General features: G+C 45.9%; 1 protein-coding gene across 1 annotated transcript in view; it reads left to right on the forward strand.

Moving 5' to 3' along the window:
* LOC146839218 (uncharacterized) overlaps positions 1–5,693 on the forward strand; it is a 503,293-nt gene extending 497,600 nt beyond the window's left edge. Inside the window, 1 exon segment of the mRNA XM_085603232.1 lies at positions 3,781–5,693. Within this exon segment, the coding sequence (XP_085459358.1) occupies positions 3,781–5,252 (1,472 nt within the window). The 3' untranslated portion in view covers positions 5,253–5,693.
* Positions 5,694–17,306: the final 11,613 nt, after the last annotated feature.

Consider the following 17,306-nt stretch of genomic DNA (forward strand, 5'->3'; position numbering starts at 1 on the left):
GGAAGATCTGCACAAGGCACAGCTGACGGAAGTCCTGCCTGGAAGGAAGATCTGCACAAGGAAAAGCTGACATAAGTCCTGTCTGGAAGGAATATCTGCACAAGGCTCAGCTGACAGAAGTCCTGCCTGGAAGGAAGATCTGCACAAGGCGCAGCTGACAGAAGTCCTGTCTGGAAGGAAGATCTGCACAAGGCACAGCTGACAGAAGTCCATCCTGGAAGGAAGATCTGCACAAGACGCAGCTGACAGAGGTCCTGCCTGGAAGGAATATCAGCATAAGGCGCAGCTGACAGAAGTCCTGTCTGGAAGGAAGATCTGCACAAGATGCAGCTGACAGAAGTCCTGCCTAGAAAGGAATATCTGCACAAGGCGCAGCTGACAGAAGTCCTGCCTGGAATGAAAATGATCCGCACAAGGTGCAGCTGACAGAAGTCCTGCCTGGCGGTGACCTCAAAGCAGTAAGATACCCACAAACCACAAGATCCTTCAAGTCCAGCTAGCCACACTGCACACAATGTACACCAAAGGCCTGATTTAGATTTCCGCAAATGGTTTATTCCATCACAAATGTGACAGGTATCAAGCCCGCCCCATTAAAAATGCATTACATCCTGTGGCAATTATAATAAGGCAGACAGGATATCTGTGACGTTTTGATTAAGCCTTAGTGTAGTTCACAGAGTTTTACTCCACGGAATGCCACGAAGTGCCAGGGAAACTCCGCCGCACTCTGGGGACTTCCGCAAGTGGCAGAGTTTAAGTTTGTTAAGTTGCGCTGCTCGTACTGATTTTTAGTAACAGGATTTTGACGCACACTGTAAAATCAGCACGAACGGCACTACGCGTCGTGCCAGAGGGTGCTGCTGCTTTCTGCCACTCGAATTGACATTCTAATCGAGTTGCAGTTTCATCAACGAGAATGGCAGATTTCTACACTCGAGAGGTCGCGATCTGCCGCGACCTCCCTCAATGAGATATCTAGCCAGGATAAGGTCTAGCGTGTTATTTTTTCTCACAAGCGCTCGCCACCTTACCGTTGGCGAACCGCTTGAGATAAAAAAAAATCAGTTGTACATCACTTTGTGGAGTTTATTGGAACGAGCTCCGCCGGCAGAGCGGAATTCCTCACCCACCCCTAGTTTTGATGCAATAATCTATTGGACAAACCCTAAAGTAGGCCCAATGTCTGCAATAAGTGTTGTAGAAAAAGTGAGAACCATGGCCTTCTGACTATCAGGCCGTTATCTGACTTCTGATGAACCCCACAGAGTGAGTGCGCAGCCACAGGGCAGTAGGGTGGCCGAAGGACAGGAAATTAGGGAAACTTGAATATGAGAAATATGGAAAGGTAGAAATGCCGCATCACCTGTGGATAACTGACACGTCCTCCTGCTCTGCCAAATGCCCATCCAGTCACAAAGTGGCATCCTGGGCCCCAAAAGGACAACATCATGCCAGATGCCGTGTAATGGTGGAAAAGGGGGAAAAATAGTAATATGCACACATCTGCTGCAGGGATATGTCAGGTAAATTATTGGTTGTGATGGACTCTATAAGTACTAAATGACAGATATTGTTGAATATTAAATTATATGAATCAACGTTTGTTTGCCTTATCTGCGCTTATAATGTAAAGGATGGGCCTTACAGTGAACCCCTCGTTCTGTTTTACACAAAAGCCCCGGAAGGAGCTGCATCTTACAGAACTTTATCTACTTTAGGAAGAACTAAAGACTTGATTTTTAAAGTTGTCTTTTAGGGTCAGATTCGGGGATGCTATAAGCTGCACTAGTTTCAGGGAGATGTACAGATGTTATGGCGATAGGAAACCCCCCTCAACTCACAATAAGGCTCAAATCTTCCAGGTTAGAAGAAACCAGAAATGCTTGAACCAAGGGAGCTGTTGAAAGTGTCAAAGTTGACTTATGAACAGCAAAGTAAAGACAGGAGTTGGCATTTGAGATGATCTTAAGTGAATAGGAAAGGAACGAGAAGAAGTGTGTGAATGGAGTTACTTTTGTTGTATACTTCGTAAAAAAGTTAATGGAAATTTTGCTGCCCAGCCTGATCCATCTCTTTTTCTAAAATCTATTGTTGTTTAAATAAAATCTTAAGCTATACCTCAAGCACTTGGGTGCTCCGTGAGCGCTCTTACTTTGCTAAGTTACTCTGTGAACACTGGTAAATCACCTCCTTTTCAGACATTAATAAGATGTCACGTGATCAACAGAACTTTTAGTTAAATTTCTGTGTATGATGAAATATTCCTTGCTAAGTTTCAAAGGCGGTAAAGAAGAAGGGGGAGATTTACTAAGATTTTGCGCCATGTTTGCATCACAAAAGTGGGACAAAATGGCGCAAAATCTTTTTTTCCTAATTTACTTTCCAGCGCAAAACTTAATGTGAAGCAGCGCATAGCACTGCTGCGCTTTACTTCACACCATGGGGGCCTGCCAAGGGGGGTGCATGGGCGTTCCCGTGCAACCACCCAAGGTTTCCCACGCTAAACCCAATTTACCAAATACAGTAGATTGGGTTTAGCGAGAGAAAACTGCGCCCTTTTAAACTTGATGCGAGGAAGGAGAAAGGCTTTCATTTCTCCTTCCTTTTCTGACTTTGCATGCGTGCTGCACTGTGCAACACGCATACAAAGTGGGAAAAGCTTTCCTTCGTGTCTGGCATAGTATTTTGTACAGGAAGGGTGTCCTTCCTGTACAAAACCAATGCTGAACTCACACACACCCTAGCGCTCTGGTGCTAAGGTGTGTGCATGGCGCAGGGCCGCTGTAATCAGCGCCAGCGCAAGGGAAAGGGAAGGAGAGAGCCATATCTTTGAAAATATGGTGCTCTCCTGCTCCCTCCCTGTCGCGCAACGCAGCGCAGCCTCGTGGTGGGGGGGGGGCTGCGCTATAGTGCGTGGAGATTTGGTAAATCTCCCCCGAAATGTCTTTTACAACCATTAAACACAGTAAATTCTCATTCCATTATGTTTCATTTTAGTAATTTTAAATATCTTTACATCCAACAGAAAACAAGCCTTGAATGTATGAAATGACCATCAATAATGAAGCGAATGCTGTAAATCTTCAATAATAGCAGAAATAATGAGCTACAGTATTCAGGAAAACATCAGCGCAGCATCAAGGGCGGTTCAGTGATTGTAAGAGGCTGAGCTGTGCACCTCCACGCCACAAGACGAAGAGATGACCTTAGGAAAATTAAGGCAACAACAATAACAAACCGCCTCCTGTATAAACAAGTATCCAACACAACACCAGCTTTGATCATGGGATCGGTATGATGTGATTACCGCAGTGCTCTGTTTTATAATATGATGACATGCCATCATTCCGTGCTCTAGGTGAATTGTAAACTCTTTCTGGCCAAACCACAGTAACCAGAGAAAAGCACAACAGAGCGGAGCCAGACAATTGACGGATAAAGGAAAGAGGAGTTCTTCTATCTACAATACAACAGATTGTCCCAATTTGCACCGGCCAGAAGGAAGATACATCTTTACCCGCAAGCGTGCATAGCCATAATCCAATCTAAAGGCACAATCGCCTACAAAGACACCTTCTACGTATTAGGAGTGTGGCAAATGTTTGGTGGGTATTGCATTTTATTGTTAAAGCAGAAATCAAACGTGCAAAATACGGCACACATATAAAGTGTGTGAGAAAAACATAAGTGCTTTATCAGCCATGTTGGCCCATCAGGAAATACAGTCGTGGGATGTAGACAAATATATACCCGACCCACAGAAACTAAACAAGAAAGAAGAATCATACACATGCAGCAAGAGCTTTAGTTTGTCATCACTACTCAAGCTTCATCAGCACACGTACACAGGACAAAAACCATTCAAGTGCAGTGAATGTGTCAAGAGCTTTAGTCAATTAAGAGAGCTACAAAGTCATCAGCGAACACACACGGGGGAAAAACGATTCAAGTGCAGTGAATGTGCAAAGTGCTTTAGAGAGTTATCACACCTTCAAAGTCATCAGCGAACACACACAGGGGACAAACCATTTCAATGCAGTGAATGTGCAAAGAGCTTTAGTAGGTTATCAGAACTTAAGAGACACCAGCGAACACACACAGGGGAAAAGCCATTCAAGTGCAGTGAATGTGGGAAGAGCTTTAGTAGGATATCAGAACTACAAAGACACCAGCAAACACACACAGGGGAAAAGCCATTCAAGTGCAGTGAATGTGTAAAGAGCTTTAGTCGATTAAGAGAGCTACAAAGTCATCAGCGAACACACACAGGGGAAAAACCCTATAATTGTAGTGAATGTGCAAAGTGCTTTAGTCAGTTAACAAACCTCCAAAGTCATCAGCGAACACACACAGGAGAAAAACCATTCAAGTGCAATGAATGTGTAAAGAGCTTTATTAGGTTATCAGAACTAAAAATACACCAGCGAACACACACAGGAGAAAAACCATTCAAGTGCAATGAATGTGTAAAGAGCTTTATTAGGTTATCAGAACTAAAAATACACCAGCGAACACACACAGGGGAAAAGCCATTCAAGTGCAGTGAATGTGTAAAGAGCTTTAGTCAGTTATCAAGCCTCCAAAGTCATCAGCGAACACACACAGGAGAAAAACCATTCAAGTGCAATGAATGTGTAAAGAGCTTTAGTCACTTATCAAGCCTTCAAACACATCAGCGAATACACACAGGGGAAAAACCATTCAAGTGCAGTGAATGTGCAAAGTGCTTTAGTAGGTTATCACACCTTCAAAGTCATCAGCGAACACACACGGGGGAAAAACCATTCAAGTGCAGTGAATGTGTGAAGAGCTTTAGTCAGTTATCAGACCTAAAAATTCATCAGCGAACACACACAGGGGAAAAACCCTATAATTGTAGTGAATGTGACAGTAGTTTTCGCGGCTATTCAGCATTAAGGAATCATCAGCGAACACACACAGGGGAAAAGCCATTCAAGTGCAATGAATGTCAGAAGAGCTTTGGTCGATTATCACAGCTACAAAGTCATCAGCGAACACACACGGGGGAAAGACCCTATCATTGTAGTGAATGTGACAGTAGGTTTGGTGGCTATTCAGCATTAAGGTATCATCAGCGAACTCACACAGGAGAACAGCGATTAAAATGCAGTGAATGTGTGAAGAGCTTTAGTCGATTAGAAAACCTACAAAGACATCAGCGAACACACAGTTATTGTGAGAGGAATGAATTAGGGAAAAAATTAATTTCAAATTATGTGGGACATTGAAATACCAGATGATAGAAGACCCGACTAGCAGTAAAGAAGAAAAACAGATAACAGTATTTGCAGAATTATAAAAGTGTTTTTTTTCCAGTGATTGTTCACTTCCGTACACATAGCATAGCGGCATGGTGCACCAGGATACACTGTGGGAGGCAAGCACAATGTGGATTAAAAGAAAATAAATTTTGTTGATTTTTAGTTGGTGAAGAAGAGATACAAAGAAAACCATTCAATCGCACCTGATCACACTGTAAAAGCAACACTGAAAAATACTTGGACTAACAACGATATTTTCAACTAACTTGTCGGATTTGTGATAAAACCTATAAACCAAACACACCCAGAGTGGACATGTTGTCAGGGCTCTGGAGATGGGAAACTTCATTGTTAAAATGTATGTATTAGTATTGTCAAATGCCACTGCAGTATATGTAATGAACTAAAGCGAAGCACAGGTGTTCATGAAATAACCTATTTTTAGATATAAAAGAGCATATACCTTGTTTTTAAGCAACGTTTGCTGCATCTTTTACAGACTATTATCGGTTGATGGATCAGCTCGTGCCTCGGGCTTTATAACTAAGTGTGAACCGTGCCTCCTCTCCGACTTGGCTCTCCCTATTCATTTTGGGACTTGCCAAACTCTACTTTTTAGCAGAATTGAGCCACTGTAAGCAGCAGACTCTGTTTGAAGAATGTGGTGAAATAATCAATCAATCAATCAATCACCACATTTGTAGAGCGCACTACATACCCGTGAGGGTCTCAAGGCGCTAGGGGGGGAGAAGGCTGCTACACTTTGAAGAGCCAGGTCTTAAGAAGTCTCCTGAAGGTCAAAAGGTCTTCAGTCTGCCGTAGGCGGATGGGGAGGGTGTTCCATGTCTTGGCGGCGAGGTGGGAGAATGATCTGCCGCCGGCGGTCACTCTTCGGATGCAGGGGACGGTGGCGAGGGCGTGGTCTGTGGAGCGGAGCTGGCGGGCGGGGGTGTAGAGGCCGAGTCGTCTGTTGAGGTACTCTGGTCCGGTGTTGTGGAGTGCCTTGTGTGCGTGGGTGAGGAGCTTGAAGGTTCTCCTCTTGTTGACAGGGAGCCAGTGCAGGTCTCTCAGGTGTGGTGTGATGTGGCTGCGGCGAGGGATGTCGAGGATCAGGTGTGCAGAGGCGTTCTGGATGCGTTGGAGCCGTTTCAGGAGTTTGCCTGGAGCTCCTGCGTAGAGTGCGTTCCCGTAGTCCAGTCTACTGCTGACGAGGGCCTGGGTGACCGTCCTTCGCGTTTCAGTGGGGATCCACTTGAAAATCCTGCGAAGTATGCGCAGGGTGTTGAAGCAGGAGGAGGAGACGGTGTTGACTTCCTTTGTCATGAAGAGGGTATAGTCGAGGATGACCCCTAGGTTGTGTGCGTGGTCGGTGGGTATTGGGGGTGTTCCCAGTGCAGTCGGCCACCAGGAGTCGTCCCAGGCCGAGGGGGTGAATCCGAGGATGAGGACCTCCATCTTGTCCGAGTTCAGCTTTAATCGGCTCTTCCTCATCCAGTCGGCAACGGCCTTCATTTCTTTGTTGAGGTGGGTTTTGGCGGTGTTGGGGTCCTTGCTGAGGGAGAGGATCAGCTGGGTGACGTCGGCGTAGGAGATGATGTTGAGGTCGTGCTGTCATGCGACGTAGGCGAGTGGTGCCATGTAGACGTTGAACAATGTTGGGCTGAGGGATGAGCCTTGGGATACGCCGCAGATGATCCCGGTGGCTTCGGAGTGGAGGGGGGGAGGCGGACGCTCTGCGTTCTGCTGGTGAGGAAGGAGGAGGTCCAGTCCAGGGCCTTCTCCTGGATCCTGGCATTGTAGAGGCGTGTTCGCAGTGTGCGGTGGAAGACTGTGTCGAAGGCGGGTGACAGGTCAAGGAGGTTGAGGGCCGCGGTTTCTCCATTGTCTAGTAGGGTCCTGATGTCATCGGTGGCGGCGATGAGGGCAGTTTCGGTGCTGTGGTTCCTGCGGAACCCAGACTGTGACGGGTCCAGGATGCTGTTCTCCTCTAGGAAGCTGGTCAGTTGTTTGTTGACGGCCTTTTCGATGACCCTCGCCGGGTACGGGAGCAGGGAGATAGGTCGGAAGTTCTTGAGGTCCTTGGGGTCCACCTTGGGTTTCTTGAGTAAGGCGTTGATCTCTGCGTGCTTCCAGCTCTCCAGGAAGGTCGCTGTCTCGAAGGAGATGCTGATGGTTTTTCGGAGATGGGGTGCGATGGTGCATCTGGCCTTGTTGAAGATGTGGTGTGGGCAGGGGTCTTCCGGGGATCCGGAGTGGACGGTGTTCATGATCTTGATGGTGTCGTCATCGTTGATGTTGGTCCAGGCTAGCAGGTAGTTGGTGCGGGTGGTGGTCATGGGAGTGGGAGTCTCAGTGGTTGCCGGGGTGGTGATGGCATCAAAGCTGTCGTGGATGTCTACGATCTCACGATGGAAGAAGGTGGCCAGCGAGTCGCACAGGTCTTGTGAAGGTGGGGTGTCGCTGGGGTTGGTGAGTTCCTTCACAACATTGAAGAGCTCTTTGCTGTTGTGTGCGTTGTTATCTATGCGGTCTTTGAAGGAGGTCCTTTTGGCGGATCTGATGAGGTGGTGGTATCTGCGGGTGGCATTCTTGTGGGCTGTGCAGCTTTCTGGAGTTTGTTCACAGATCCAGTTTTTTTTTTAGTTTTCGGCAGGTACGCTTGGAGGCCTGGAGGTCTTCTATGAACCAGTTGGCTTTCTTGCTGGTGTGGGTTTTGGAGGGCTTCTTGAGCCGGGCGAGGGTGTTGGTGCAGTTGCTGATCCACTGTCTGATGTTGCGAGCGGCGGTGTCGGGGTCGGTCGGGTCTGCGGGTGGTTCCGGGCGAGGGTGGTGGAAAGCTGGTCTTCGGTGACTTTGCTCCAGCAGCGGTGCCACATCTGTAGGGTGCGGTGGGTTCCTGGAGGGTGAAGTGGATGCAGTGGTGATCGGTCCAGTGGAGCTCGTGGTGTGGTTGAAGGAGACGTGGGAGCTTGCGGAGAAGATGGGCTCAAGTGTGTGGCCAGCAGAGTGGGTGGGTGTAGTGACGAGTTGTCCGAGGTTGTGGATCAGGGTGGTGGAGTTGTTGTCGTCGTTGTTGTTCTCGAGGTAGAAGTTCAGGTCCCCGAGGAGGATGTAATCTGTGGAAGCGAGGGCGTGTGAGGTGATGAGGTCAGTGATGGAGTCACTGAACTGTGCTCAGGGTCCGGGGGTCTGTGGACAAGGGAGGTGTTGGGATCGAATGTCTGATAGAATATCGACGGAAAGAAAATCGACCTACAAAAATATCGACACAAAAATATCGATGACAAGAATATCGAGATCCTATCTACAACATGGTAAGTACAAAAATATCGAAAATAAAATATAGAATGTCAAAAATATCGTTATTAAGAATATAAAGTATTTTTTAGTTAAAAAAAAATATGTAAAATAAACCAAATAATACTTATAAATAAAATAAACATAATTAAATATATGCTATAATGTTTAAAATTAATAGTTAATATATATAATGTAATAAAACATTAATTAAACATATACATATAATATATAATATATATACTTACTTAATAATAAATTTTAATAATTATTTTAATAATTTATAACTTGTTAAAAATTATTATAAATTACAAATACATCATACACATAAAACAATACCATGAATAAAAATTAAATTATTATATATAACACATTTAAAACACTTACATTTAATTTGAATATTGTTAAAATTAATTATATATTACATTAGCTAAAATAATACAAAAAATATTAAATAGCACCGACAATAAAACTACTACTCCAGCTCCCAAAAAAAACAGTAAAGAAAATGTTGGATAGCGTAGAGCTAAAAATTACTATTTCCACTCCAGGGAGTGTAACAATCGGGAAAGTGTTGGATAGCGTAGGGGTAAAAATTACTATTCCCACTCCAGAGAGTGCAACAGTAGGGAAAGTGTTGGATAGCGGAGGGGTAAAAATTACTATTCCAACTCCAGAGAGTGCAACAGTAGGGAAAGTGTTGGATAGCGTAGGGGTAAAAATTACTATTCCAACTCCACAGAGTGCAACAGTAGGGAAAGTGTTGGATAGCGTAGGGGTAAAAATTACTATTCCCACTCCAGAGAGTGCAACAGTAAGGAAAGTGTTGGATAGCGTAGGGGTAAAAATTACTATTCCCACTCCAGAGAGTGCAACAGTAGGGAAAGTGTTGGATAGCGTAGGGGTAAAAATTACTATTCCAACTCCACAGAGTGCAACAGTAGGGAAAGTGTTGGATAGCGTAGGGGTAAAAATTACTATTCCCACTCCAGAGAGTGCAACAGTAGGGAAAGTGTTGGATAGTGTAGGGGTAAAAATTACTATTCCAACTCCAGAGAGTGCAACAGTAGGGAAAATGTTGGATAGCGAAGGGGAAAAAATTACTATTCCCACTCCAGAGAGTGCAACAGTAGGGAAAGTGTTGGATAGCGTAGGGGTACAAATTACTATTCCAACTCCAGAGAGTGCAACAGTAGGGAAAGTGTTGGATAGCATAGGGGTACAAATTACTATTCCAACTCCAGAGAGTGCAACAGTAGGGAAAGTGTTGGATAGCGTAAGGGTAAAAATTACTATTCCAACTCCAGAGAGTGCAACAGTAGGGAAAGTGTTGGATAGCGTAGGGGTAAAAATTAGTATTCCCACTCCAGAGAGTGCAACAGTAGGGAAAGTGTTGGATAGTGTAGGGGTAAAAATTACTATTCCAACTCCACAGAGTGCAACAGTAGGGAAAATGTTGGATAGCGAAGGGGTAAAAATTACTATTCCAACTCCAAAGAGTGCAACAGAAGGGAAAGTGTTGGATAGCGTAGGGGTAAAAATTACTATTCCCACTCCAGAGAGTGCAACAGTAGGGAAAGTGTTGGATAGCGTAGGGGTAAATTCAAATTCAAATTCAAATTTATTTATTATGTTTTGGCTCTCGAGAGGGCCACATAAACATATGCAATACACAACAACAAATACACAGAAAATACAAGAATTTAAAAACAAAATTCAACCCGTCATAGCTATACATCAGAAAATCAATCTAACAAAGCCGGACAGACAAAATATCACCAGGGATATTAATAAATAGCTAAAAATCCTTTAAAAAAGTTAAAAATATAAGAACAGAACATTTCGTTCGGAGGACAATAAAGTGCATGAAAGAAATCCTTTAAAGTGACAATGCTAAGGCGGATACAAATTACTTTTAGCCATCGATTGCGCAAATTACGTAACATAGGACAAATCAATAATACATGCATACAGTCCTGGGTGTTCAGTTTACATAAATTGCACAAAGCAGAAGTGCCATGCCATTTGGATAACAGTAGATTAAGTGGAATTAAATCATAGCGTAACAAAAACCAAAACCTACGTATCCCATGCGGTAGATTCCATAGGGCATAGGGTTGTGGCTGTTTCAACCTATAGGAGGAGATGAGAGGTTCCACATTCCTTTTATCACCAACTGATTTTTTATCGGAGAGGAAACAAAACTCCCACGAAGCCTCCTTGAGGACATGTTTTAACTGCGTGGAGGAGTAGGAGAATAGAACACTTTCATCAAGTTTCAGTATCTTTACAGCCCTTCTAAAGTTGCTTACGAGTTTAGAGAACTCTTTAAAATTGCCCAAAAGTTCATTTTTGAGGAGGGGTAAAAATTACTATTCCAACTCCAGAGAATGCAACAGTACGGAAAGTGTTGGATAGCGTAGGGATAAAGTTTACTATTCCAACTCCAGAGGGTGCAACAGTAGGGAAAGTGTTGGATAGCGTAGCAGTTAAAAATAACATAGTTATAAATAAAATAATTATTTAAAATAATTAGTGATTTAATTATTAAATAACTCAAAATTATTTACAAATACCAATAAATAATTATTACAAACATAACTACCAAAGAATAATTAATTAACAATACATTAATAATAAATACCAATAAATAATAATTAATAAATATTAATGACCAAATAATAAATATTAAACGATAAAATATTTTTCATAACCAAAAACATATGAATTATTAAAAAGTAAATAACAATTAAAATATATTTAACCATTTAAAAAAATATATACCGCAAAATAATAATTATGAAACATTAATTACCAATTAAAAAATATTGAACTATTAAATATTTTTCATACACCAAAATAATAAATATTACACATTAATTACCAATTAATAATTACTTATTAATATATTAATTAGAAATATCAATGCATAATATTTAATTATATTTAATTCACAATTAATGATTAATCAACAATTAATTATTTTTCATAACCAAAATATAATTTAAAATATTTACCAATTAATAATTATCGTCCAATTAATTAATTATCAATACCCAACAACTAATTTAATAATTACTTAATTAGATTTCAATTACTTCCAACACTATTCCCCTATAAACGCACCACACACGCCACTAATAAAATAATACACTTAACATAATTATCAATTAATCAACTAATTAAAACTAATTGCCAATTAATAAACATTAATTACCAATTAATACTTAATTAACAATAATATAATTATCAATACCAATAAATGAAAATAAATTATTAATTAATTACAATTAAATTACTTCCCACCCTATTCCCCTATAAACCCACAACCCGCTACAGAACTTAAACGCAAAAATTTATTAAAATCAATTAATAATTCCTAAAAATGTATAATTAATTCCATATAATTAAATTACTTCCCACCCTATTCCCCTATAAACCCACAACCCGCTACAGAACTTAAACGCAAACATTTATTAAAATCAATTAATAATTCCTAAAAATGTATAATTAATTCCATATAATTAAATTACTTCCCACCCTATTCCCCTATAAACCCACAACCCGCTACAGAACTTAAACGCAAAAATTTATTAAAATTAATTTATAATTCCTAAAAATGTATAATTAATTCCATATAATTAAATTACTTCCCACCCTATTCCCCTATAAACCCACAACCCGCTACGGTACTAAAACACAAAATTGACTTAAAAAAACATTGTTAACATATAAAAATTGTATACATATATGTTAAAACCAGTAGAATACTTAACTAAAAACATATAACACATACATATTAAATACATAATAAAATACATAACAATAATATAAATATTAGTAAAATCGATATATTTGATGTCGATATTACTAACTTCGATATTACTAACATCGATATTAAAATACTTACCTTAGGATCGATATTCTGTCCATAGATATTATTGACATCGATATTCTGTCCCTTCGATATTTAAAACTCGATATTTGTGTAGGTAGATATTTTAGTTTCGATATTTTGGCTGCTCACCGTTGGGATCGGTGTGAATCTGGAAGTGCAGGTGTTCGGCGGTGCTGAGGGTGTCGTCGGTGTTGGTTGCCACGCCACTTTGAGAGTGTTCCTGTGGACGATGGCGATTCCTCCTCCTACTCCATTGGTGCGGTCCCTGCGGATGATCTTATAGCCTTCCGGGATGGCTATGACGATGTCGGGTGCTGAGGAGGGGTTCAGCCAGGTCTCCGTCAGGAAGACGATGTCTGGGGTGTTGGAGCCCAGAAGGTCCCAGATTTCCACAGCGTGTTTGCGTGTGGAGCGGGTGTTGAGAAGTATGCATCTGAGGTAGTTGGGATCTTTGGTAGGTGGGCTGGCGGGCCGGATGCTGGCGAAGCTGCAGCTCCGGCAGGAGAAGGGTCCTTGGGTGCGCTTCGGGGCTGCCAGGCAGCAGGTGCGTGATCGTCCGGTGTTGAGTGTGTGGAGAGTGCTGGAGTCGTAGCAGAGGCGGGCGTCGTGGTGTTCGCGGGGACCAGGGTCCTGGTGCTAGGCGCGGTCCAGGCGCGGACGGGCTTGCCTTCAGCGCGCCAGCGGCGCCCGCTGACTGCGGCCGCTGTGCGGCCGTGCAGCGGCCGCCATATAAGGGGAGGTGGGAGGGAGGAGCAGCTGGGAGGCGAGAGGCGAATGGCCGGCGAAGGGGGTGGGTCCGCAGGGGACACAGCGGTGGGAATCGGGACTGGGGAGACGGCGAGGGAACAGAAGGCAAAAAACAGGGGGGGGCACAACAGGTACAGGGGCAAGAAAAACAGAGAGGACAGATACCAACAGCAGCAATCGCAGTTTACACAGTATAAGAGCCAGTCACAGATACCAACAGCAGCACAGTACAGTTTACAATATAAGAGACAATCACAGTGCAAGATAAGAGAATGGGGAAATGAGCGGGACCTACGGCGGGCTTGCGAACCCGGCTGCAGCAGGGCTGGGGACACGGGCGCTGTCAGGTAGAGCTGCGCAGCGTGGGGGAGCGACCTGCCTGGAAGCAGGGACAAAGGTCGCTCTCACTGCCGTGCAGCGGCCGCTATAGAAGGGGTGGTGGGAGGGAGGAGCAGCTGGGAGGCGGGAGGCGAATGGATGGTGAGGGGGGTGGGGCCGCAGGGGATAATGAAATCCCACATCAATAGCATATATGTGCCAGGACAATAAGTTGCACTCCCAGCAACTCGTCTTCCACACTGATTGTCCCTTCGTCTGAAATGTTCTGAAGGATTTGTCGTATGAATGCCAGAAGTGGCAGTGACATTCATTAAGCTAAAGCTAACAGGAGTGTGTGGGGGTAGAGAGAAGGAGAGAGCGAGAGAGACAAAGAAAAGGGGAGAAAAAGAAAGAAATGGAAGGAGGGGGAACGGCAGGTGATTTGTATTCACCTAAAAATAGAAGAAGCAGCCGAATAAATGTCAATGTGTGACATCACCAGAGAAACGGGCTGAATACCTGTGAATTTATATATTTATTTTTAATACCTATAGACCCGTGTCATGGAATAAACAGGGCACGAGTAAGGAAAATAGCAAAGGAGCCCATTATCAAATGCAAATCACAATGACGTCACATGTAGTAACGTCACAAAAAGTGAAGTCAGGTCGACGGCCTGTTTTAAAAACAAAAAACAAGAAACATAAAATAATGTAAAAATAATTTATTGTTTTCAGTTTTTATACATCATGGTGCCGATCACGATCCGGTAAAAAATTTCCCCGTGCGACTCGTATCCGGTCTTTTTACCGTACGAATCGTACAAGTGCCGTACGAACTGGCAATCACGATTCGCATGGTAAAAAGTCCATACGAACCGCATTGGGAATCATTCCCCACACGTCCTCGGGTCGGAAAATGTGTCCCACACGTCCTCGGACGATTTACCGTACAAACGTGAAAAGTCAAGTCCGACCGAGGAATCACGATCCATCCCGTGCGTCCGAGGTTACAACCGTATGGAAAAAACACCGTCCGCACCGAACTCCTATAGCAACCATGGAGACATGTGCCCGCATACGCGCCCAACACTCCCCCCAGCCCCCGTACGTCCGACACGTACCCCCCGTGTATGTACACCCCCACCCGTCTAGGTACACCCCAGTACGTTCGAGTCGTACCCCCACCCCTGTACGAGCCGTACCACCGTCTATGTACACCCCAGTACGTTCGAGTCCTACCCCCACCCCTGTACGTGTCGTACCACCGTGTACCCACACCCCAGTACGTTCGAGTCCTACCCCCACCCCTGTACGTGTCGTACCCCCGTCTAAGTACACCCCAGTACGTTCGAGTCGTACCCCCACCCCTGTACGTGTCATACTCCCGTCTAAGTACATCCCAGTACGTTCGAGTCCTACCCCCACCCCTGTACGTGTCGTACCATCGTGTACCCACACCCCAGTACGTTCGAGTCGTACCCCCACCCCTGTACGTGTCGTACCCCCGTCTATGTACACCCCAGTACGTTCGAGTCGTACCCCCACCCCTGTACGTGTCATACCCCCGTCTAAGTACACCCCAGTACGTTCGAGTCCTACCCCCACCCCTGTACGTGTGGTACCATCGTGTACCCACACCCCAGTACGTTCGAGTTGTACCCCCACCCCTGTACGTGTCGTACCCCCGTCTATGTACACCCCAGTACGTTCGAGTCGTACCCCCACCCCTGTACGTGTCATACCCCCGTCTATGTACACCCCAGTACGTTCGAGTCCTACCCCCACCCCTGTACGTGTCGTACCACCGTGTACCCACACCCCAGTACGTTCGAGTCCTACCCCCACCCCTGTACGTGTCGTACCATCGTGTACCCACACCCCAGTACGTTCGAGTCGTACCCCCACCCCTGTACGTGTCGTACCATCGTGTACCCACACCCCAGTACGTTCGAGTCGTACCCCCACCCCTGTACGTGTCGTACCCCCGTCTAAGTACACCCCAGTACGTTCGAGTCGTACCCCCACCCCTGTACGTGTCATACCACCGTGTACCCACACCCCAGTACGTTCGAGTCCTACCCCCACCCCTGTACGTGTCGTACCATCGTGTACCCACACCCCAGTACGTGTTGTACCACCGTGTACCCACACCCCAGTACGTTTGAGTCCTACCCCCACCCCTGTACGTGTCGTACCATCGTGTACCCACACCCCAGTACGTTCGAGTCGTACCCCCACCCCTGTACGTGTCGTACCATCGTGTACCCACACCCCAGTACGTTCGAGTCCTACCCCCACCCCTGTACGTGTCGTACCCCCATCTAAGTACACCCCAGTACGTTCGAGTCGTACCCCCACCCCTGTACGTGTCATACCCCGTCTAAGTACACCCCAGTACGTTCGAGTCCTACCCCCACCCCTGTACGTGTGGTACCATCGTGTACCCACACCCCAGTACGTTCGAGTCGTACCCCCACCCCTGTACGTGTCGTACCACCGTCTATGTACACCCCAGTACGTTCGAGTCCTACCCCCACCCCTGTACGTGTCGTACCACCGTGTACCCACACCCCAGTACGTTCGAGTCCTACCCCCACCCCTGTACGTGTCGTACCATCGTGTACCCACACCCCAGTACGTTCGAGTCGTACCCCCACCCCTGTACGTGTCGTACCATCGTGTACCCACACTCCAGTACGTTCGAGTTGTACCCCCACCCCTGTACGTGTCGTACCACCGTGTACCCACACCCCAGTACGTTTGAGTCGTACCCCCACCCCTGTACGTGTCGTACCATCGTGTACCCACACCCCAGTACGTTCGAGTCCTACCCCCACCCCTGTACGTGTCGTACCCCCGTCTAAGTACACCCCAGTACGTTCGAGTCATACCCCCACCCCTGTACGTGTCATACCCCCGTCTAAGTACACCCCAGTACGTTCGAGTCCTACCCCCACCCCTGTACGTGTGGTACCATCGTGTACCCACACCCCAGTACGTTCGAGTCGTACCCCCACCCCTGTACGTGTCGTACCACCGTCTATGTATACCCCAGTACGTTCGAGTCCTACCCCCACCCCTGCACGTGTCGTACCACCGTGTACCCACACCCCAGTACGTTCGAGTCCTACCCCCACCCCTGTACGTGTCGTACCATCGTGTACCCACACCCCAGTACGTTCGAGTCGTACCCCCACCCCTGTACGTGTCGTACCATCGTGTACCCACACCCCAGTACGTTCGAGTCGTACCCCCACCCCTGTACGTGTCGTACCCCCGTCTATGTACACCCCAGTACGTTCGAGTCGTACCCCCACCCCTGTATGTGTCATACCCCCGTCTATGTACACCCCAGTACGTTCGAGTCCTACCCCCACCCCTGTACGTGTCGTACCACTGTGTACCCACACCCCAGTACATTCGAGTCCTACCCCCACCCCTGTACGTGTGGTACCATCGTGTACCCACACCCCAGTACGTTCGAGTCGTACCCCCACCCCTGTACGTGTCGTACCACCGTCTATGTACACCCCAGTACGTTCGAGTCCTACCCCCACCCCTGTACGTGTCGTACCACCGTGTACCCACACCCCAGTACGTTCGAGTCCTACCCCCACCCCTGTACGTGTCGTACCAACGTGTACCCACACCCCAGTACGTTCGAGTCGTACCCCCACCCCTGTACGTGTCGTACCATCGTGTACCCACACCCCAGTTCGTTCGAGTCGTACCCCCACCCCTGTACGTGTCGTACCCCCG

The sequence above is a fragment of the Triturus cristatus genome, chromosome 4_2, assembly GCF_964204655.1.
Source record: "Triturus cristatus chromosome 4_2, aTriCri1.1, whole genome shotgun sequence".
Classification (NCBI taxonomy): domain Eukaryota; kingdom Metazoa; phylum Chordata; class Amphibia; order Caudata; family Salamandridae; genus Triturus; species Triturus cristatus.